Source organism: Caretta caretta, chromosome 6, assembly GCF_965140235.1.
Source record: "Caretta caretta isolate rCarCar2 chromosome 6, rCarCar1.hap1, whole genome shotgun sequence".
Taxonomy (NCBI): domain Eukaryota; kingdom Metazoa; phylum Chordata; order Testudines; family Cheloniidae; genus Caretta; species Caretta caretta.
The window spans coordinates 69271000-69293665 of NC_134211.1; the positions used below are offsets into that span (position 1 = coordinate 69271000).

Consider the following 22666-nt stretch of genomic DNA (forward strand, 5'->3'; position numbering starts at 1 on the left):
CTAACACGGCTGCTACTCTGAAACCTATTCTTAGGTGCCTACTTCTCCCTGTTCATGGAATAAGGAACCTAGGTGCCTAACTCAGACTTTGTGGATCACAGTGTTGCTCCTGTGGTTTCCTAGGTACATGAAAGCTAGGCACTGTGACGCTCACTATTGCAGCCTTAAGTCCTTTCATGGATCCCATTCAAGGTCTGATTTTGAACTCACACCAGTTTTACGGTGATGTAATTCCATTTATTTCACTGGAATTAAACCACTTTCAATCTGTCAGCAGCTTACATCACAGTCTGCATGGATGGATTGCTACTAAAACTGGCCAAAGTGATCCCCTGCCTGTGCATTCTCTGGATGCTGAGCACCATGCTTAGCAGCAGAGCAATGTGTGTATACCTCAGAGGTCAAACCAGCAAGCCACTCTCTTTGAATAATGGGTTACCACAAGGCTCTGTAGTCACTTGAACACTGTTCAGTGTTTACATGAGTGATATGCCTGAAAGGATAGTGCAGAAGTTTGCATATGCTGATGATTTGGCATTTGCAATTCAGACCCATAGCTTTAAAGAACTTGACACGACCCTGACATCTGACCTTAAGTTCAGGGAGGAGTATTTTCAAAAGTGGCAGCTGAGACCAAATCCAAGAAAATCAGAGCAAATTGACAATAGAATCACATAAAACACTCCAACTGTTGAAACTGTGCATTATGACATTGTGTCATAATCTTGGTGTCATTCTTGACCACACACTCACCTTTCACGACCACCTCAAGAAAGCAGCCTCCAAAGTGAAGACTCGCATTAACAGGATCCAAAAGTTAGCGATAACAAGCTGGGGATCAACTGCCCTGGTGCTACGAACATTGGCTGTGGACCTGGTGTTCTCAGTTGCAGAGTACAGTGCACCAGTGTGGACAAGAAGCTGCAATACAGCTGAATCAGACCATGCGAATCATCATGGGAACTTTAAAATCAACACCTCTGCTGTCTCCAGCTATCTGTCAAGCTATAGCCACAGCAAAGTAAATTACTGTCAGAGAGAGAAAAGGGAGAGGGGATTCCTTAATTGACGCTTGAAGAAGCTGCTAGACAGAGTAGCCAAAACTCTGTTCCGTGGCCTCGAGTAGGACTGTAAGCCAGAGGGGTTTCCTGGCAGCCGAGGGGTTTCCTGGCAGCCAAGGCCTTGCCTTGAGGGAATTCGAGACAGGCCAGAGTGCCAAGGAGACCAGACCTGGAGGGAAGAAGTCATCCATAGATATGGTAACCACCTTCTCTGTTTGCCAAGCAGGAACTGTGTGAGGCTGGTACAGGGCCTGTTTGTGTATGTTTGTGAAAGAGTGGCTCACTAAGAGGAATGTATAGCTCTTAATGTATAGTTCTTTAAGCACATGACTCCTATGTTAGACATTAATGTAACCCTTTACCGCTTGTGTAATTCCTTCTCAGTGTATGCAAATTAATTACTGTGGACCTTTTTCAGTAATCTGCTCCACTGGGAGCCATTAAAGATACATTCAGGGGTAGTAGCCCCTGGGGCCAACAAAGACTACCTGGAACTTCCCATCCAGCAGGTTATGGACAACATACCCCAACAATGCCTGAAATCACGAAAACCACTATGGACTCCATGCGACCACCTCATGTCTCTGGATCTGGCCAGGGAATGGCAAAGTATCAGAACCTCATCCACCATTCCAAGCAAGCACATTATCACAGGCCCAACAAGCCACCCTCCCAGTTTCAACCTGCCATGTAGACTTTGGACCACACTGAACCACATCCAAACAAACCATGGAACCTGTGGCTACTTTGTGCACAAGTGGAAAATCAAAGACTCCCCTGCATGCAACTGTGGTGAGAACTTCCAAACCATCAAACACATCATAACGTAGTGCCCCAAATATGGATTCAAAGGTGAAATGGAGGATATTATCAGTGTCACAGAGGCAGCCTTGAAATGGCTTATGGACCTGCAACTGCGTCTAAAGAATGTTGCTCTGCAGACACTATACACGCACGTGAGACAGAATGGAATTACTATTGATTGACACTGATGTGATATCAAAATCAGGCCTCAGTGATACTAAATGATGTTTGATTAGGTGAAAAAGCATAAGGCTGATTCGATCCTTACAGGTCATCTTCATACAAGAGAAGTCAGAATGTGATTTCAGGGAAGGCTATTTGAATGGTAGATTATGGGCTTGATTTCCCCTCTCACGTATGTTGGTTTTACACCATTGCATTGTCTGTGACATCAGTGGAGCTACTCCTTATTTACAGCAGTGTGACAGGAGAATCAGCAGGCTGTAAAAGATCCTGTTACATAAGTCACGCTTCAGTAACATAATGATTCTCTGGTGCAAGTAGCATATGCCCCAAGAAGAAGTCTCTGTTGGTCAAATTATTTTCCTCAATTACAGTAGTGCAGCTTCACTGACTTCAAAATTGCAGAATTCAGCAGACTAGGAATATTTGCCCACGTATATTTAGTTAGAAAAAAGAGAAAACTTTGAGCCAAATTCTCTGCTTGTGGAAATGGGGCTTTGTCCACTTGTGCCAACAGAAAATGTGGCCCACTGGCAGTGCAACAGTCCCAGGAAACTTTAGTGATGTCCCAAATAGACTTCATCAATAGATGTATTTGAAGCTGGAAAATATTTCAGGTAATGGATCAAATTCTTCTCTCAGGTACACTTGTGCAACCCAGTGTATTAACTTCAATGGAGCTGCACTGGCATAACTAAGATCAGAATTTGGCACAATATCTTTAAAACCATACAGCGGCCTTCTGAGCACAGCTGAAGCCAGCATCTGACCCATTATATCTGAAGATATTTAAATGACACAGAGGAAAAAATGTTTTTCAGGGAGTTTAGTTCAGATCCTTCATATATTTATTGTGTCCCCCTTATGCAAATTTGCACTTTTAATCCCAGTAACATATTACACCTTAGGCATACACTCCATGATCACAGAAGAGCTGTTACAGAACCTTCAGAGCTCAAATTGGTAAGTAATCAGAGCATTAATGTGGATTTAAACTCCTAATTAATGCTTTTTATTGTTCTGGACATATTGCAAATAGCTGGCCAAATTCTGCTTTCATTTGCACTGCTGTAGATCCAGAGTAACTCAGATGAAATTGGTGAATTTCACTGTTGTTTTACTCTAGAGTTACACTAGTATAACTTAGTAGAATTGGGTCCAGTTGTGAAATGTGCTCCTCATTGTCACTTTATTTTACTAGAATGTGAAGAAGAATAAAAAACATGTATCCACAGTGAAGAAATATATTTGGAAAGGCATATTGAACCCTATATTTTTATCTCAATTCTCTAAAATCAGAAGTTCTCAAATGTTTCCACAGTGTAGGCTAGATCTTAATAAAGCAATTCCATGTACATCTCCCTCCCATACACAAATGTACAGACTACCTCCCCTCCCATTCATGTTCATGTAATATCCTTGTGGAAACTACAGCAATTGCTTACATGGAGAAATAGTATTAGGAAAATACTTATTTAATAGGCCAGCTCCTCAGCTGATGTCAATGGAACTCTGCCTATTTACACCAGCCCAGAATTTAGCCCAAACTATTTTAAACTTCTTTTAATAGTTAGAGACAAGGAGAACCACCCTCATGTGACCAACCAGCTCTCTGCAAACCACCAGCAAGTGCTCCATGAACCACCACTCTCCACAAGGCAAAACCACTGTTACAAACGTAATAATAGTCTGAACACAAGAGAAACACCACAGTCTACCATCCAGTTAATAACAAGGTAGCAATCAGAAACCATGTCTTACATGTCAGCTAAGTGTGCAGTAACATGCTGAATCCAGTGTATTAGTTATGTTACAGTTACAGAATGTTGTTTTCTTAAGTGCCCCTCAAGTTGTCTCAAGGCTTTCAGAGCTGTCAGTTTTGTTTCTTTGGTGAAATGCTCTGAGCATTACTTAGCCTCATGTTGTATATTTCCAGCAGGATTTTCCACATACAGACCAACCCCCTCCCTGCTCCTAATTCCCATTCATTCATATAGCAGATTGGCAACAGTTAGTCCCTAAAAAGGTTTTAAAAAACTAGACCAACCCCTTTAAATCCCTATCCTAGCTGTGAGCGCTTCAATTAGCAGGTGCAACAAATTTCCTAAGGTCAAATATTTCTTGTAGTAGCTTCTCAGTTAGAAAACAGCAGCTTGCAAAAACAAACCCCCAAAACATTGACATGGTTTTCATGTTACAGTTGGAAACATGCTAGTTGTAGCCGTGTTTGGAAAGCTCTCAGAATAGTAGTCCAAGAAGCTCTGCTAGACCCAGGGGAGCAGCAATGGTGTTTAAATACATAGCCCCTCTGCAATGTCAATGGGACTGTGGGCTGGGCGGAGAATACCCTCTTTCCCCAGCCCACACAGATTTAGGAATGGAACAGCTTATAGTCTCTCAAGATGGAGGCTATATGGAATAGGAGACTGGGACAAAGCAGAATCACAGCCATTTTTCACATTTCACCACTGTAAGGCTCAAAACGTACAGTCATTACGGTCTTAATGCTCATCAACGCTAAAGTCCCTTTACACTGAGAGAACAAGTAAATGAGAAGCAGAGCCACTTGTCTTTTCTGCTCTTTGACTGGATAACTGATTTTTTTTAACAGGAGCATAATGAATGTTGATCAACAAATAATGATCAATCCGTGACTGCGGGTCTCAGATACCGACAAGGAGTGTCATAGAAAAGCTTATAAACAAACGTCAGCTATGGATTCTTGAAATGCTGGCAATTGGCAAATGCTGGCAGTTGGCTGAAAATTGACACAAAATGAATAGTGTGAACAACAGCCAAATGGAGTTCAAGTAATTTATTCAGGAATAGATTTGCAAACATGCTTTTTTTCCATTATTTGACCATCTCAAGATTTGAACCAGGCAAAACCGTGGCTGATTTCAGTAGGAGCTTTTATGGAGTAAGGCCTGCGAGACTTGGCTAAGTGTATGCCAAGAAAAAAAGGGGTGGCGGTGGTGGTGGAGAGAATGGTTCATTTGCGTTGGTTAGTGGTTTATTGTCACATTGCAGATGTGTCCAGCCACATCAATAAACCAGTCTATTCTGTCCCATCAAACATATGGTCCAAATTCTAACCTTAGTTACACTAGTGCAGTTCTATCCAAGTCAATAGGACGGACGTCAATGGGGTTGCAATGACTGCAGGATCGGCCCCTATGTATAAACAAGCTGCACATGAGACCATGGCTGTGCTACAAGACAACATAGGCGCCCTTACTAGGCACAATAGCACAGTAATGTTTCAAAAAGGGGACCTATTCTCCTCCAAGTGTTACAAGAAGGTACTGTAGGAAGAAGGTGAAAGAATCATCCCAGCTTGCCCAAAACTGTAGGTGCTGACATAAAAAAAACACCACCCTGATCATGCATGGTAAGTGACAGGCTGAGGTTATTCCCCCCCTTGGTGAGATGACCCAGGGCTAAGAAATTTCTGTTGAGATTTAGAAATAAATCAACATTTTAAATAACTGGGTTTTAATTATTTCCCAAAGGGGAAAGTGTCCAAGTAGACAGGTTCCAAATCTGACCACCCCCTAGTACATTTTCTCTTTCCTCCTTAAAGGGGCATATGCTTCCCCTCTGTGCCACATACAGAGGCCTTCACTAAGAGACAGGGGCATACACAGAGGAGAACAATTTCTGCAGCAGCATCCTCACCACATAGCTGCCTCTCTCCTCTTCATAGCCAGTATGCTATAGCTCTACAGACAGGGGAGAACCATGCAGCAGGGTATGCTCCCTGCCCCTAGGCAGCAGAATTTACTTTGCAAAAGGCATTGTAAGTGTCACAGACACTGAGTGGCCTGAGCAGAACTTAGAAGGGGAGAGAAGAGTCATGGTCCCATTGCTGAGGCGTTTGGGGGTAGGAGGGAGTGTGAGCAGGTTTAAATCTGCAGGCTGGATTCCTGTGGAGCTCCCATTTCTGTAAGAACAGGCAGCCTAACCTTCTGACTGCTCTGCTCTGCCACCAGAGGGAATGCTAGGGTGAAGCTGCAGCCCAAGCAAAAACACTGTTATGGGGGAGTCTGCGCTACTCTACTGGCTGCATGCAAGGAGGGGGAACAGTTGGTTCCGTTTTGAAGTGTCAGCCTTCCAAAACGATGGCTGAAATGGCAAAATCAGAAGTATTAGGCTGAGACATTACTCAGAGTCTTGCTGAGGGTGGCCCGGATCTCCCTGCCACGGAAATCAATGGCAAAGCTCCCACTGACTTTAATGGGAGCAGGAACAAGCCAAGTATATGAAGCCCCTAACAATCTAACACCAAAATATTTGAGCAACCCGCAAGGCAATTGAGATTGGCTGGGATCTCTCTGCTGTCCGTCCCAAAGATCCCCTGCAGCCATTTGGGGCACAATCTTCTCTGATCAGGGACTCTGTATATGGAAGGTCCTCCCTGAGTCTGTCCTTCTGAATCACTCAGCTGCTATTTTCAGATCATGGGGCAAGGCTTGTCTTCAGGTATCAATGCACTTGTGACTCTTTTTACCCTCCTTCCTCTTTTGGCACTGGCTCTTCCTCATCAGGAATCAGGTCCTGCAGCAGAGCCATAGCCAGAGTTAGAGCCAGTCTCCACAGCTGGCCAGTAGTAGGCTGCCTAACTAGCTGATTGGTTGGAAGATTCCGCCGGTGGGATCGTAAGCCCAGCAACAGCAGTTCAGTGGCTACTCAAAGCATTTGCCAATGGCTCCTGCACCTGCTTGTTACTAGCCCTGCTCCTGCCATGCCTCACTCTAGGTAACCCAGTTCTGCCCCTTGGCTCCGATTTCTAAGCTCTGACTTCCGGTCTGACCCTCAGCTCTGGCAGCTGACCTCTGACCCTTGGCTCTGATTCCTGGATACTGACTCCTGCTCTGACCAGTAGGAACAATCGCCCACATCCCAGTCACTGACATTCTTTATAGATCATCCCCCAGAGGGGCTCCCTCTGAGCTCCTTCCCAGTGGATTTGGAAGGCTCAGGCGACTGGGCTGGAACATCCGCTACTCCACCAGCCCTTGCCGTCACAGACTGGGACACAGCGGCAGGGCTAGTGGCAGTCTCAAGCCTGCAGTAGTGACACAGAGAGGTTCTGCAGTCTAGGAAGGCTGGAAGTTTCCTTCATCCCCACCCCACTCTTAGGAATCCCCCTGCCCTGAGCTCAGCTCCTCAGGCAGAAAGATTTGGCTCACTGTGTTTTCATGTGAAGGGGGGGGGGGGGGCGGGCAGAGCAGGAATCATGTATGAGGCCAACCAATTTCATCGGTGCCTCATTTGAATGAGAAGGCCCTTAAAGAACAACATCACCAGTTGTAATGGAGTGGACACAAGGCTGGGGCTCAGACACAGTACACGTTTTATTATTAAAAAAAGAATAAAAACTAATGAGATGCTTCCAGAAGTTAGATTCTATAGGTACATCTCCACTTCCCAGCTGGCTGCAGGGAACGTGGCCTTCACCTCTCACAGTAAACACACGTATGTACCTGCACAGGTACTGGGGTAAAACAATACCCTTTGTTATGTGTTATTTGCTCACTTATAACCTGTGTTTTCTGTATACCAGTTAAATTGAGAAGAAAAATCCTACATTTCCTGGTCTATAAGATGGTGCAGTCTATTGTGTGGGACTTCTGGAAGGCAGCTTTAGGACATTGTTGTTTTGAGTTTCAAAACCCGAGCTCCAACTACACCAGACTTTGTTCTAAATTAAGACTCGAATGTGGCTCTGAATTTTGCAGTCAGCACCTCTCTTTACAATGGGTAAAATGAAAATCATAGTCAGCAAAGTTTGGATATTCATATTCCAGATCTGGATTTGAACTTTTCAGCTTGGACCCATCTTTACCACTTCATTTCAAAGTATAAACATTGAATTTTACAGCATTCGCTGTGAGGGGAGTGCAATGTGGAAGCCCAAGTCACACAATACAGCAAAGTTCTTCAGGGCACAGGAAATCAAATGAGCTAGATCCTGGTCTTGTAAACATTCAGACAACCGGGGTAAGGTGTACTGCACGTCTCTGCAAGTGCTGGGAACCGGTATACAAAACACTTGCCCATTTACATTAAAATATTAAATTATTTAAAAAAACAAGACACATGACTGTTTGCAGTTATAATGTATCTGACATGCTGATTTCGGGGTGGAGGAGAGAGCTGAAATATGAATCTCTCCCTCGCTGGAAGGCTGCAGTGATAGGCAGAATATGTTCCAATGTGGTTGATCTTTTGCAGATGCCTGAAGACCTCCTAATCAGCAAGGCCCCTGGTTCTCATATTTTTTCATAGTGAGGACTGCTTTTTTTTAGATAGATATCCCCTTATTGACATAGGTGCTGGAACTAGGGGTCCGGGGGGTGCAGCAGCACCCCTTGGCTTGAAATGGTTTCCATCCTATACAGGGTTTACAGTTTGGTTCAATTGCTCTCAAGACCTCCACTGTCCAAATTGTTCCAGCACCCCTGCTTGTTGATCCCTTTGCTCCCAACGATTCCACATCTTTTCAGTGGCACCTACAGTGCCTGGTTACATGAAAAAGGTAAGAAAAGGACAGTTAAGAAAGAAAATTAAAATAAAATTGTTCCAATGCAAATGCTGGATCCTGCTTCTGCTGAAGTCAATGTATGGTTACCGACCTTCATTTTGTGTCTGCGCTGTTTCTTTCCTCCCCACTTTGTATTACTGAGGAGGGGTTCCCTGCACTGCTGCGAGCCCCCACTGCAGTGCTCGATTTAGTTCTCTGTGAAGTATGGTTCTATCCTCTTGCATGGTTGCCCCCGCCATCTCATTTTACAAAAGCTGCACATTTAATCAGGGCTGCATTCATATCAAACAGAAGAAAACAAAAGACACAAAACAGGTGCACGGGGTGGAGAAAGGTGTTGGATTTTTGTTGGTTTCAGTTTAGTTGTTCAACAAAAGCATCTGGAAGTTCTAAGAGTGCCCCGGGCTGGTCTACTTCTAGCAACAAGTGTCATTGCTTGAAAAACACTGGCTGTTTTATCACTGTGTGTAAGCAGCTCCGTAGATCACAGATTGAGAACCACTGAGGTAGGCAACAGGTCTAGGTAGTACTGCTGAGTGAACACAAGGGGGCTTTTCTTCCCCTATGTCCTGAACGACAGCGTAAATATTCACCAGTGTTTCCAGATCTACTGGTCCAAAACTCACACAGCCAGAATTGAAAAAGCATCCACAAAATAGCAAGCACTGATGGACTAGTATGTGCATTCAACTCTATGGTGGCAGCCAATGAGAATTAGCCGAGCAAACAAACACTCATTGGTTGCTGTAGCTTTGAACCCCACTCCCATTGGATGCGATCGACCTTTAATCCTACCCCGCAAAAGTCCAAGGGGTTATTATGATTTGTGATCTTTCTGAGCTGCCCGCAACAGCAGCCCACACAGATGGTGCTAGCTACAGAAGCAGCCCTAATTATAGCTACCCATGCGGCTTAAAAACATCCTCCAACTGGCTTTAGAAAGCAGTGCGACATGGCCGTACAGCTGCACACACCCCATCGTAGAGAACGGAAGCGTCTCTTTCTTACAGGCTAACAACTTCTCTCTCCTTCTGACTCCAGCTCCTGCAGAAGGCTCCTGGCCTCCCCTTCAGCTGCACTGGGACGCCTTTCACTTCCAACATCATTTCCAAGGCACAAGGGGCTCATGATGTAGCGATAGTCACTAGTGACAGCAGCAGCTGCTCCAGCAATGTTCTCTCCGCTGTCCAGATTTCTAAACGAAGCATACAGGGCAGGGTTGCTCCCAGAAGTCTCTTTGGCCTCCCCAATGTTGACATATAAAGGATCCTGACTGGACGAGAGCATGGACATTCTCCCCTGAATCATTTTCAGCTGTAATTTCAGCATTCCAAAGCTAGGGCGTAGCTTGGGCTCAGAATGCCAGCATCTGCACATGAGATCATAGCTGCAATGCAAACAGAGTAAAGAAAGCTGAAAAATATAGAGGGTCTGTGTGCAAAGTAACCCTGGCCATTAGTCATGTGGCAAAGCCACTAACAAAACAGGACCCAATTCTTCACTCAGCGACATGGTACAGCCACCACTTTAGGGGTCAATTGTGCCGACAAGCCATAATGGAGGGTGGGGGAGCATGCAATTCCACCCGATCCCAGCGGAAGTTCTGGGAGTAATTCTGTTCTACCACCCCAAAAATCTCTGTGTACAGAGGCAAGTCAAGCAGCCAGATCTGCAGAGGAGTCACCCACAGCCCTAAGTGAATATTCCTAGGATTTGTCCGGGGTGGGTTGAGCAGGAAAAAGTAGGGTGATGGGGAGGGGAGAGTTCTAGTTTTGGTGTGTTGTAGAATTAACAAGGGCATTTGTCAAATCTGAATTCTGAATGCTTATTTTTTGGTTGAGCTAGGGGTGCCACTAGAGCCTTTTAGAAGCAGGTACATGCTTTTTTGGGCAGTAAATTGACACAGCTACAATACAAAAAAAATAAAAAGCACACATCCGTCTCCAGAGCTCACTGACACAAAAGCCGTTTGCTCAGGCTTGGCACAGGGTGAGAGGATTTGCCTTCAGTATGTTCAATAGGATCAAATTCCTAGTCTCCTCACATTTTCCAGAGTATTTTCACTTTGGTCGGAATGACGGTTGCCAAGAAGCAGGTTTTTCAGGAGGCGCACACACAAAAGATCAAAATCAAAAGGCCAGTCAGACAAAGCTGATTTGGGAGAGCATCAGTCCACTGATGCTGCTTGGCATGAATAGAACCCCGAATAAATGCAATGGGTAGTAATACATTTTTATTCTCTTTGCAGGAGTTCTCAACCTTTTCCTTGCTGAGGCCCCCCTCGACATGCTATAAAAACTCCAGGGCCCGGTGGGGTTGGGGAACTCAGGGCTCCAGGCCAGGGGACCCTTGAGCATAGGCATAGTTTTACTTCTATTTTGGGGGACAAGGGCTGGCAGGGCTTGAGCCAGCTCCGCAGAGCGGGGTCCATGGAGGGAGTGCCACCTCCAGCCCCTGACTCACTCAGGAGCTGCTCCCAGCTTTGCCCGGGGGGAGGGGGCTTCAGCACCGGGGCTCAGGGCACCGGGTTTCAGCCGTGGGGCCCCGCAGTCCTCCTGAAAGGGCTCGCGGACCCCCAGGGGGCCGCAGACCCCTGCTCTTTGTTCAATAGTATGTGTATTTTACTCTCAACGGTGGATCAGAGATTTTATTGTTCCAGATCCTAATCAAATGATCGATAAAACCGTGAGGAGGAAAAATAAAAAAACAAACCAGCAGCCAGATCTTTAGGAGCAAAAATTTCTGGTTAGAGTTCTAAAAGGTTCTATCTAAACTTTGTTATCTCAGTTCCTCGGGCATAATGGAACCCATCCACAATTCATGGGCAGCGGGTATCAAAGGCAGGGGGAGGCTGTGCCTCCCCAAACCGCCTTGCATGGCACTGCCAATGCTTCACCCCCAGGCCCCTTCCTGCTTCCTTGGCTGTGTTGTGGGGGGCTCTTCCCCCCCCGTAGATGGGACCCCAGGCTGGGGAGCTAATGGGAGCCGGCCTGCACTCCGGGGTTGGGGAGGGAGGCCATGCCACCCGCTCACCTGCTCGGTGCTCCAGGGCTGGGGCTGCGCCGCCCACTCACCCGTCCGGCGTTCTGGGGCTTTGGTGGGGGGGCCGTGCCGCCTGCTCACCTACCCAGCGTTCTGGGGCTTTGGTGGAGGGCCTGCGCCGCCCGCTCACCCGCCCGGCGTTCCGGGGCTTTGAGGGGTGGGGGCTGAGCCGCCCACTCACCCGCCCGGCGTTCCAGGGCTTTGAGGGGTGGGGGCTGAGCCGCCCACTCACCCGCCCGGCGTTCTGGGGCTTTGAGGGGTGGGGGCTGAGCCGCCCACTCACCCGCCCGGCGTTCCGGGGCTTTGAGGGGTGGGGGCTGAGCCGCCCGCTCACCCGCCCGGCGTTCTGGGGCTTTGCGGGGCAGGGGGGGAGGAGCTGCGCCGCCCGCTCACCCGCCTGACATTCTGGGGCTGGGGGCACTCCGGCAGCCTGGGGGTGCGGCTGGCTGCTGTACTGGGAGGTGGGGGGACTCTGGGCTCCGGCAGGGTGGGTGGGGCCTCAGAAAGAAGGTGTGGTCCGGGCTGGGGTCTAGTCTCCCCAAGCCCGGGGTTCACCCGCCACCCATACTATTACTATTACTATGACAGAATGACAACTTGACTGGTAAAGGGCACCATCCTCATGTACCATGGGCACTATTATTCTGGTTCAGAGGGCTGTAAAGAAACAGACAAAGTCTCCATTGCTCGAATAACTGAACTTAAAATGGCCTTGTCTGCTCTGGAAAAATTTACCAAGATTACTGTGTGTTCCCCCTAGATTGGCTGTGACACACTCCACCTCCACACGCACAACTCTATCAGTCATTTATCAGCCATGGTACCAGTCATGCTATGTAGACTGCTTTTTCTGAGGTCAAGTAGCAATTGAGCTTCAGTCATTACAGGCAAAGTTATAGGAGTGCCAGAGTGGATGAAGGTCAGAGTCAGGAGTGGAGCTATTAGCTCCGCTCCTGACTGTGGCTCAGCAGGAGAACCTCTTACGCTCCACCGGCTGACAACCCCCCAATCCCCACTCTGTCCCCCTCCATCCAGTCATGCCTCCATGAAGGCACTGTAGATGTTGCACCAGGAGTGCTAGGTCATGTTAGAAGAGCAGAGAAAGTGAGGAGGGAAGATGAGATCCATTAAATGGGATAAAGAAAGTCCATGGAGGTTCTTAAATACAAGCATGGCTTTTGAACTGGGTCCTGAAACGGATTGGGAGCCAACAGAGTTGGAGGATGGGGATCACATGGTTGCTCCTCTTTATTTAAAGAAAACCATGACCTACTATCCTGAGTTTGTGAACTTTTAGAAAAACCTGGTCCTACTCAAACTGACCAGGCGATCAAATAGATCCCAACACTGACCATCCACCTCAGGGCTGGCAAATAACTTCCTACAACTGGTACATGCTGAAGAGATGGCACACACATGCTTCCCTACTTTCCAGAGAGCATCTTCTCACTTAGCGCAAGACATGCCTGGGAAACATCTGCTGCAGTGGTCAGAGACAGAGCTCTCCAGTGAGACCTACTCAGTACTTAATTTGTAATGAAAGTGGTGCTGGGGCTCAAACAATTTTTGTACTTTCATAACCGTCACAGCAAGCCCAGAGGTGCCGGGGCTATGAACTGCCAAACCTAGAGGGGCTGGGGGTTCAGCCCTGGCACAAATTAAGCATGGGACCAACTGCAAAACCGACAAAGGGAGATGGCCAGGAAGGAGCTCTTCCCTCTTACAATGCAGCACAAGAGAACGAGGGCCAAACTCACAGAAATTAGTGCAGACAGGCATACATCAAACTTCCCAGAGCTAGGCTGGCCCTTTTATGCCAGGCAGGATTCACCCTCCAGAGGGCAGGCAATGGTGGTATTGCTCCTTCTTGTGGGGATTTTACTGGGGAAGGCACCTTTAGCTTACCCCAGATACTCCAATGGTTAGATCCGGTGGGGTGGCCAGGGTGACGGTATAGTCTGAAAAGTGGGATCTGTGTCACATATCTGCTTCATGTGGATCAGAACCCACAGTTCTCAATCAGGCCAAACTCTCCCTGACCTCAGTGCAAGTTTTACTCAGGTAAGGAGGGAAGAATCAGGTCCTATGTGTTTTATACGTAACTCAGCTCTGCTCAGCCTGGGAACAAAACAAGTTCTTAGTGTCACCAGCCCAGCAGAACTCATTCAGCTAGAAAAAAGCCAGATCTCTTGTATTCTTCTTTGTGCATCACCCACCAAGCTGGCAACTAAATTCCTATTCCAGAATCTTTATTGTTGCTGATTCTTCCGGGAGAGCGAGATCTGACAGTTCTGGCAGTGAAAAGCACCCCAAAACAAATAGAGCTGTAAACTTGTAAACTGAGCAATCTGATATGAGGTTTACTGAGAAACAAAGAATACAGAATTGCATGATGGCATTTTTTACTCTTCTCACTGTAGCTAGACAGCACTTTATTGAGCCCGTTACTAATTTTGCAGTGGAGCAGTTGGCTCCCATGGCATTACTCCTGATTTACACCAATCAGAAGCAGGCCCACATACTACACAAACACGCCGTACAAAAGAATTGACCAAAGCCTGGTTACTCTGACTTGCTCGCTACTCTGCAGCGCCACATTCACTGTATATTTTGGCTTCATTGCCAGAGTCAAACAATGGGTTGACAAAAAGGTATACAAATGCTAGGAAACAGTCAAAAAGTGATCTGCCATGAAGACTAAGGTGAATGACTTACTAACAAGAGCCCAGATCATTCCCTTATGTGGAACAGCCAACATGGGGGACAGGCAACTCCGTGAAATAGGGATTCCTCCAGATCATTCTATAAGCACCACTTTACAGATGGGGAAAGCGAGACAGAGAGGGAAAGCCAACATTTTCAGAAGCGTCCCCTGTGCTGGGCTGTGTGATGGAGTGGTCTGCCACAGAGGACATGGAGACCTTATAGGGCGGCTAGTGAAAGGGTTAAATGGAGAATATATTATTTGTACTAAGATGCTCAAGGAAAAATGGGAAAGTAGAATCCAATGGCTGGGAGTGCTCAATATGGATGGCTTCTCATTTCCTTTTCTCAGATGCCTTTGTCCAGAATGAAAAGGCTTTTTTACCTTAGGAAATGCATTGGAGTAATCCTCTTGGAGCTGAGAAAGATGGCAGTATTTGCTACCAGCTTTGAGACTCCTTTTTGAGTCAGGTAGAGGGCACTGATTGATCAGCATGTATTAGGGGTGGAGCTAAGGAACTATAAAGACTGCTTCAGCCTCAAGGGATTCACTCCAGCTTGATAGCTCAATCTAGGCAGAAGTCTGTTCCAGCACTGGGGGGCTTATGCCAGCATCTATAGAGTGAAAGATCTGGATACACACATTCCATGTAATTTTACAAAGAGGGAACACTTCATCACCCAGCAATGCAGTGTGGAGATGATCATTTGGAAGCTACAGCTGGTGCAGAATGTGGCTGCCTAGTGGCATTAGCTGCAGGGTCTGAGGATATATTACACCAATATTCCAAGCACTGGCTTGGCTTCCTTGCCATTTCCAGCCGCAGTGTAAGATGTGGACAATGATCTATAAAGCCTTACATGGCTCAGATTCTGGCTACCTGAGAGGCCCCTCAGTCTGCCTATATATTCTGCCAACTACAGTTGAGGTCAGCAGAGATGCTTTCGATGACAGTGCCTAGCTTTGAAGGGAAAAATGCAATAGAGAGTCCTCTGCTCTGAGATATGCTTCCCCCATAGTTCTGCCAAATTATTAATTTTCTGACCTTCAGGGCATGGCACAAGGTCCATCTCTTTGCTTAGGCTTTGGCCTGGAGGAGGTGGGAAGCAGTGAGTTTCAAGGAGTTTCAACGCGGGTATAGTTTAGCAAGGGGGGCAAAGTCTCAGGCATAGTTAGCTGTATGTGTAACTACCCTGACTTCGGTGGTGTGACGCCAGCAGAGAAACTGGCCCCTTGTTTTTATAGTTTGTAGCAACCCCAATGACTGTCTCTAGCAGGTGTCTTCAAATATTGAAAAGAAATAGACGGTGAACAGAAGCCATGCCAGCTGTCTCTGTCTCTCTCTGTCTCCATTAAGAGAGGATTCTCCATGGGGGTCAAAACAAACCAAGGGACAAGTTACTCACATGTCTTCCAGGCACTCTGGGGGCTGCTTCAACCTGTTGCCCCTGATGAGGTAGTTGTAGATTTCTGCATTTTCAATGCCTGCGTAAGGGGTTTGTCCTCGGGTCACAATCTCCCACATCGTCACACCAAATGCCCACTGAAACAGAACAGCAAACAGAGCTGGAAAATCACAGGTTCCCTGTTTGCCAGGGCAGCGGGCATTATTTTTTCCAACTGGTTGCTGTGAGCTAATTAACTTATTGCGCTGTGCCAGATTTTGGACTACTAGAGGATGTGCACAGTTTGGCCACGATGCCTAGGGCAGTGCAGGGAATGAGCCACTTTTGACTTAGTATGTTCTGACATGTATCTTTGGAAAATGCCAGGGGAAGTCTAACCAGCAGGATTTGCTGTGTGCAAAGAGGACTGTTTCTCATAATCAGCGATACATGCAGTTGTGTCATCAGTCACTTGTTGGGCGCACTCAGCATCAAGGTCGAGGACAGTACCTCATGCAATATTGCAGCCAGGCCGTATGGCAGGGGTTCTCACACTTAACTGCTCTGCGACCCCCTTCTGACAACAAAAATTACTACACAACCCCAGGAGGGGGGGACCCAAACCTGAGCCTGCTCAAGCACCACCACTCAGAGAGGGGGCCACAGCCAAAGGGCTTCAGGCCCAGGCAAGGGACCTGTAACCTGAGCCCCACCACCCAGGGCTGAAGCCCTCTAGCTTTGGTCCCGGGCCCCAGCAAGTCTAATGCCAGCCCTGGTGACCCCATTAAAATGGGGTCGGGACCCACTTTGGGGTCCTGACCCACAGTTTGAGAACCACTGCTGTATGGCATCACCAGCTGCCTCTTCAGAGGCAGCGTCAACAACTGGTAATTGGCAGTGCAGGTCCACAGGCAAAGGAAGGAGCCAATGGGAAGCCAGATCAGAAGGCAGCAAGGGAGAGAGGAGGGAACCAAAAGGCAGACCTAGAGGAAAGGAAGAGGAGCTCCAGGTGTATGTGCTTGTGCTCACTTCCTTAGTGAAATGTAATAAGGAGGAGTATCTAAGGAGTGAGTGGCCTTTTAGTCCACATAACAATATGGTAGGCATGTGTGATGTCATCCTCAACACAGCCCCCTGCTGGATGAAATAGCATTGCCAGAGCTACTCCAGTGTGTGCGTGTGAACGATGGCAGAGAAAAAGGGAGAAGAACAAGGGTGAGAAAGGAAAGATGAAACTGGAGGAATAGAAAGGATGGGGTGGGGGAATAAGAGAGGCAGAGAGGTGAGGGAAGGAGGCCAGGGATGAGAAATGGCAAGGGGTAAAAGAAGAAGAGGGCCAGGTGAGAGGGAGTCATCACTGTCACATTTGTACCACAAACTGCTCTTTTCAGCTTCAAAACATTTCCCAGATTCCCCAGTTCTGACATCATGATCCAAGCCAGGAGACAGAGATGTGCCCATCCCTTCACACAAGGCATCAGCCATTCACATGATCCTCTTCCGTCGCCAAGGGCCTGATTCACTGTCTGGTGAAGTCAACGGAAAAATCTCCACTGGCTTCTAGGGGAGTTGGACCTGGCTCCAAACACTAGAGCAAAACTTACCACATCACTGTGTGTTGTGTAAAGATTGTCTGCAAGGCTTTCTAGAGCAAGCCACTTCACTGGCAGCTTGGAGGCGCAGCCCTGACGGTAATAGTCTCCACTGTAGATTTTCTTAGAAAGCCCAAAGTCTGCAACACACACGTTCATATTCTCATCCAACCTAAGGGAAAATGTGAAAGAGTAAGAAGGCAACTACGGGCTACATTCAGGTAGCTAGAAATACGTCCAAGACTGGCCAGCTCAGGGCAGTGGTAATAAGGTAGAGAGCCTTTCAGCCTTAGCTCACCAAATCAAATGGGGCCCAGGGTTGGTAGTGTCCCCAAGTCATCCCCGTTTGGTGGGGATGTGAAATAGGTTGGAGGTCTCAGTACAGTTCCTAGGGACTAACAGGGGAGTCACTACGACCCTGGCAGTGCGGGAGCAGAGTGACTTCGACCGAAAGCGGTCCAGAGAGAATCGCCTCCCCTACCCACAGTGTTTGTGCAAAATGGTGCACTTAAACGTCCGCTGCCTGAGCCAAATTTGCAAAGCTATTTGAGATGCAGACAGGTGCCTAGTGGGTTGGAAGTGGTTTTATTTAGATGTACACCAGTCTGACTAATTAAAGAAGAGTTTGGTTTCTTCCCTTGCTCCATCCCAAGTAGACAGGGGAGGAGGAGGGATGAGAAACTAAGCCCTCTAAGCCCTCTCTTTCCTCACTCCAGGCAGGTGGTTGGGAGAGAGAAGCCGCAATGCTTCATCATGCACAGTTGTCAACAATTTAATTATTTCAAGAGAAAATCCACGCGGTGGGCCAAGGTCCACGTGTCACCAGCGGGTTCCATGTGCACCCTGGGTAATCCTAGATTAGTTTTAACATCTTCATTATCAAGCCCTCAGAGCTGACACAGTTTTCTGGCAGTTCTAAAAGCTCCTTTCTCTTATCACAGCGCAAATCCACTCTCTGCTCTGTATGTTGTATCGTGACCTTGCAACAATACCTGATGATGTCTCATCAGAATGACACAATGCTGCAAAAACATAACATGCGCCCCACCAAACATCAACCCTGCGAAATACACACAGAACCCAATGACAGGAGTGCTGGAGATAAGATTCAGTGAAGCACCCAAACTGATCCCTAGGAGTCACCTGTGAAGATATGCCACTCCTCCGATGGGAAATAACGGTGAGAGTGATTAATCATCGCAATAATTTACCAAGGGTTTTGGTAGAGTTTCCATTTGTAAATCAAGATTGGATGTTTTTCCAAAAGCTCCACTTTTAGGGAAGTTCTCTGGCCTGTGTTATGCAAGAGGTCAGACTAGATGATCACAACGGTCCCCACTGGCCTTCGAATCTATGAATCCCTACACAGCTAATAGGTCTTAGCTTCCCCATATCTGTTGCCACTTTCTTGGAAGGAAGGACTGTATCCTGCTAACCCTTCAGGAAAAGGCAGGCTACCGCCCCCTCCTGTGACTTCATGGGGCTTCTCACTCCTTTCTCTCTTATCTCTCTCTTATGAAGGCTTTGCCTCCTTCCCTCCCTAGCCTTTGTTTGGTATGAAAGCGCCTGGCCCACTTACATGCAGTTCCGAGTAGCAAGGTCCCTGTGTATGAAGTTTTTCGAGCTCAGATATTCCATCCCACTGGCAATATCAATCATGAACTTGAGTAATGTCTGAAGAGGCAAATTCTGCAAGAAAGCACAGTTCTAGATTGGTCCCTTGAACATTCCAGTCACTCAGGGCCAAACTGAGGCATTTACCCCCTGGTCCGCACTGGGGGCAGTGGAGAGGCAGCTTGTCCTCAATGCAAGCACGACAAAGTAAAGTCATTTCAGAACCTTGTGAGCCTGGAGTCTCCAGTGAGATCAAAACCTTCTAGCCCCTTGCAAGTACCTTTGAGAGATAAAAACCTGCACCAGTGTGAATGTGATCTTCCCAGCACGCCCCCTCCCCATCCCTGAGAGGAACTGTACAAAGAGAAAGACTTACAAAGGGGTTTTCTCCAATCCGGGACATCAGCAGAAAAGCATGGAGGTCTCCGTGCTTCATAAAGGGTAGGATGACCATGGGAATTGGGAGCCGACCCTTAGGGCGACTCCGCAAACTGACTCCTGGGGTGAGAGAGCACACAGCAAAGAGCAGTTTGCAAACAGATCCATCCTGAGCAGGGCGTTCCACTTGCCTCTCCCTCTTCTTAACAGTCTGGGGGCAACACGGTCACTCACATTTCTGGAGGGTTGAATTCCATGTGCCACCCTCCCTCTCAGGGCCTGACCCTATGAGGTGCAGAGACACCTACCTCAGGGGGAATTGCAGGTGCTCAACACAACTCAGGAGGCACTGAGCTCCTTCAGGCCTGGGCCCTATAGTTCCTAGGATCCCTCCAAAGGGGGTGGTGACCTGCACCACAGAGCACTCGGAGTTTTGCTTGCATTGCCCCACAATGCCTTAGAGCAAGGCAGGAAATGTCCTGCTGTCTTCTTTCTCACTGTTTAGGAGTTTCTAATCTGATGGATAACAAAGGTTTATTTTTTCCCCTATTTTTTCCACTGACCCATCCAACATATCCCTTTCACCAGCCATTTCTCAGCCAGGCCATCTGTGGCTAACGTTGCCGAATGCATTTCCAAAAGCCAAGGAAGAACGGAGAAATGGTTTAAGAGAAATCAATTACAGCTGCATTAAAAATATATGTGTGCATGCACACACATCTATAATTACACACACTTCAATTCCCGATAGGCCTGGAAAGGAGCAACACCCACATCCCACACAATGGGGAGGGCCAGTGGAACACGGCTGCCCACCACTCCAGAAGGTGGCTGCAGCTCAGTGCTGTTGCACAGTCTGTATACATTTATGTGTATAGTTTATGAAGCAGTTTGGGATCCGACAAGGCAGGAGGAACTACATTGTGCCATAGAACTCTGCTTCTGGCTCACCGATCAATTTAGTAACATGTGGGTGGTCAAACTCCTTCATGCAGGCAGCCTCTCGCAAGAATTCTTCAATGTCGCTTGAGGTGAAGATATCCGCTGAAAGACAGAAGCACGAGATTTTTCCTCAGTGACTCAGAGGAGCATTAAGAGACATGATTATCAGAAGCTTGCTTTGTGAGGCATAACACATTGTCTCAGACGCACAATTAGATAACATTTCACAACAAAGCCTAGCCTGCCACATTCTCCTGGGACGTAGGGGGAGAACAGAAGTTGGAACAGGGAGAGAGCCTCAAGCATACATCAGGGACATCTGGTGACTTCATTCTTGGCAGAGCAAAAACCTGTCGATTAGCAGCTCTTTTCTCAGCAACAGCTTTCATTGGAAGTCACAGAAATCATGAGTGGGGCTTAAAGACATGGGAATTAATTAGCTAAAAGGAACTGAATTATAATGTGTGGGGGGAGGTGATAGCCTGGCAGAAGAGATTAAAGATGTTGCCAACCAACTAGATAGTCTGGAATCCCAGTCCAAAATGGGGGAGACTATTTAATACATGACCTTGGTGGCACAAAAGATCAATGCTTTTATATCTCTTAGCAGTATTGCTTCTTTTATTTTGAAGGAGCGATGATTTCTTTGGCACCAGCAGCCTTGGAGATCTTGGACCAAATTCAGCAGTGACATTAAAGGGCGTGAAAGTTACTCATTGACCAGTTTCTGATCTGATAACAACAGTATAAATCTGGAGCAGCTTCCTAGATTTTTCTGCTGTTATTCCAGATTGTGAAGTGAGCTAAGGGTTCAGTGCAGCATGTCATTTCCCCTTCCTTTATGTCACTGCTGAATTTGGTGGGAGTTCTTAAGACCTGCTGGGAGATCAGATTCAGAGCCAGAGGTTTACAAACTGGTCAGAAAAATGCTTGTAAATGGCAAAACAGTGTAACTTGCACTAATCTGGTATTAAATAAATGAAAAGTGAGTGTAGTTTACAGTCTTGTGCTCAGTGGGGACCAAACTCAGCTCCAAGAATAAGCAAGCATAACTTCTGTTTCAGCCAATGGCAGCTGCACCCATTTACACCACGTCTGACTTTGGCTCCAGGAGTGACAGGGATGGAGTGACGCAGGTTAGTGTGTGAGTGTGTGTATGTGAGAAAATGTCCTGCTTTATTTTATCTGCTTTATCTGGTAGTTGCTTTTCCAGCTACAACCCCACTTCCCAGTCAACATGGAAGTTAGGCTTGTTTTGTACATTCACTGAAAGCCAAATCAATGGGCATTCTGCTATATTGTCACTTACACCCAACACATAACTTACATTACTATTTACTTCACCACTGAATTTGGCCCAGAGACTTTCATCCATTTACTTCAGGATATATTTGGATGGATTTGGCCCTTCATTGCTACCTATGTAGGGCCAAGTAGACTTGACAGAATTGTTCATGCCATAGGACTTAGTATGGTGCAGAATCAAGGAATTGAGTGGCATTCTCTGAACTTAATAGTAATAATATTTACTATTTGCTTCTCGTGGTGCCCAGGATGTGCTAGGTGCTGTATAAACCATAAGGAGGCATCGTCCCTGCCCTGAAGAGTGTATATTTTTTTAAAGAAGAAATGGACAGAGATGAAGGGGAAAGAAAAGGGATCAGCAAACAAGCGAGGTGGCTCAGCGGGAGCATGTACGGTGAAATCAATGTTGATAGACATTTACTGAGCAAAATCGAACCCTTCCAAGCCTAAATGTAATCTTTCCAAGTGATTTTATTGGAAGTGTTTCAAGTAGCCCTGCTTTCACCCACCTTTCAACATCTTTACTGCAACCTTCTGGAAAGAGCCATCCTCCAGCTTCAGTAGCGCCTCTCTAACCGACCCAAATTCACCTGTGGAATAACCAGAGCAGGCAGTAAGGAGACAACGCTAGCGCAGATGATTCAAATCACGTTTACTCCAGGGATCACGGAGGCAGAAGCTGGGAGCTGAAGAGCTATAAGGAGTATGGCTACCAGCTCCATTTCTCCTACAGCAGCCCCATTCAGCAGCCCATGAGCATATGCGTGCGTGGGAGGCCGGGGCAGCATGACCAAGGGAAAGGAAATACCGTGATGGAGGTATGCTAGGTAGGGGACAGTTTCAACTGGCAATCCTTTGCTGACTGAGGACGTGCAGAGCTGGAGGGAGGGCCATGGATCACAGCTGAGGAGTATGTCTGGAAAGGGGATATTGCGAGGGGCATGGCTGAATCAGGCTTGGCTGGGGTCTCTCAGCTGGAGAACTAAGGAAGTTTTCATCTGAGGAAGCTCTCCAAGGTGACAGCTGTCCGAGATGACAGCCAAATGACGGTGCCAGTGGGATTCATCTATCAGCCAAGACACAATCGGGCCTTATCTCTGCAAATTCAG

At 47.1% G+C, this 22666-nt stretch overlaps 1 protein-coding gene across 4 annotated transcripts in view; it reads right to left on the reverse strand.

Moving 5' to 3' along the window:
• The window catches only part of TYRO3 (TYRO3 protein tyrosine kinase), an 82413-nt gene that overhangs the window by 10128 nt on the left and 49619 nt on the right, over positions 1-22666 (reverse strand). For 3 of the 4 annotated variants that reach the window (XM_048855261.2, XM_048855263.2, XM_048855262.2), the window contains exons 13-19: positions 22067-22147; positions 20262-20354; positions 19309-19430; positions 18898-19007; positions 17331-17490; positions 15748-15884; positions 7388-9982 (exon numbers count right to left, since the gene is read on the reverse strand). In XM_048855261.2, coding sequence (XP_048711218.1) covers positions 9607-9982; positions 15748-15884; positions 17331-17490; positions 18898-19007; positions 19309-19430; positions 20262-20354; positions 22067-22147 — 1079 coding nt within the window. In that variant the 3' untranslated portion in view covers positions 7388-9606. Of the gene's footprint in view, positions 1-7387; positions 9983-15747; positions 15885-17330; positions 17491-18897; positions 19008-19308; positions 19431-20261; positions 20355-22066; positions 22148-22666 lie in introns of those variants that run through there. The other variant, XM_075129693.1, reaches the window with a different exon arrangement.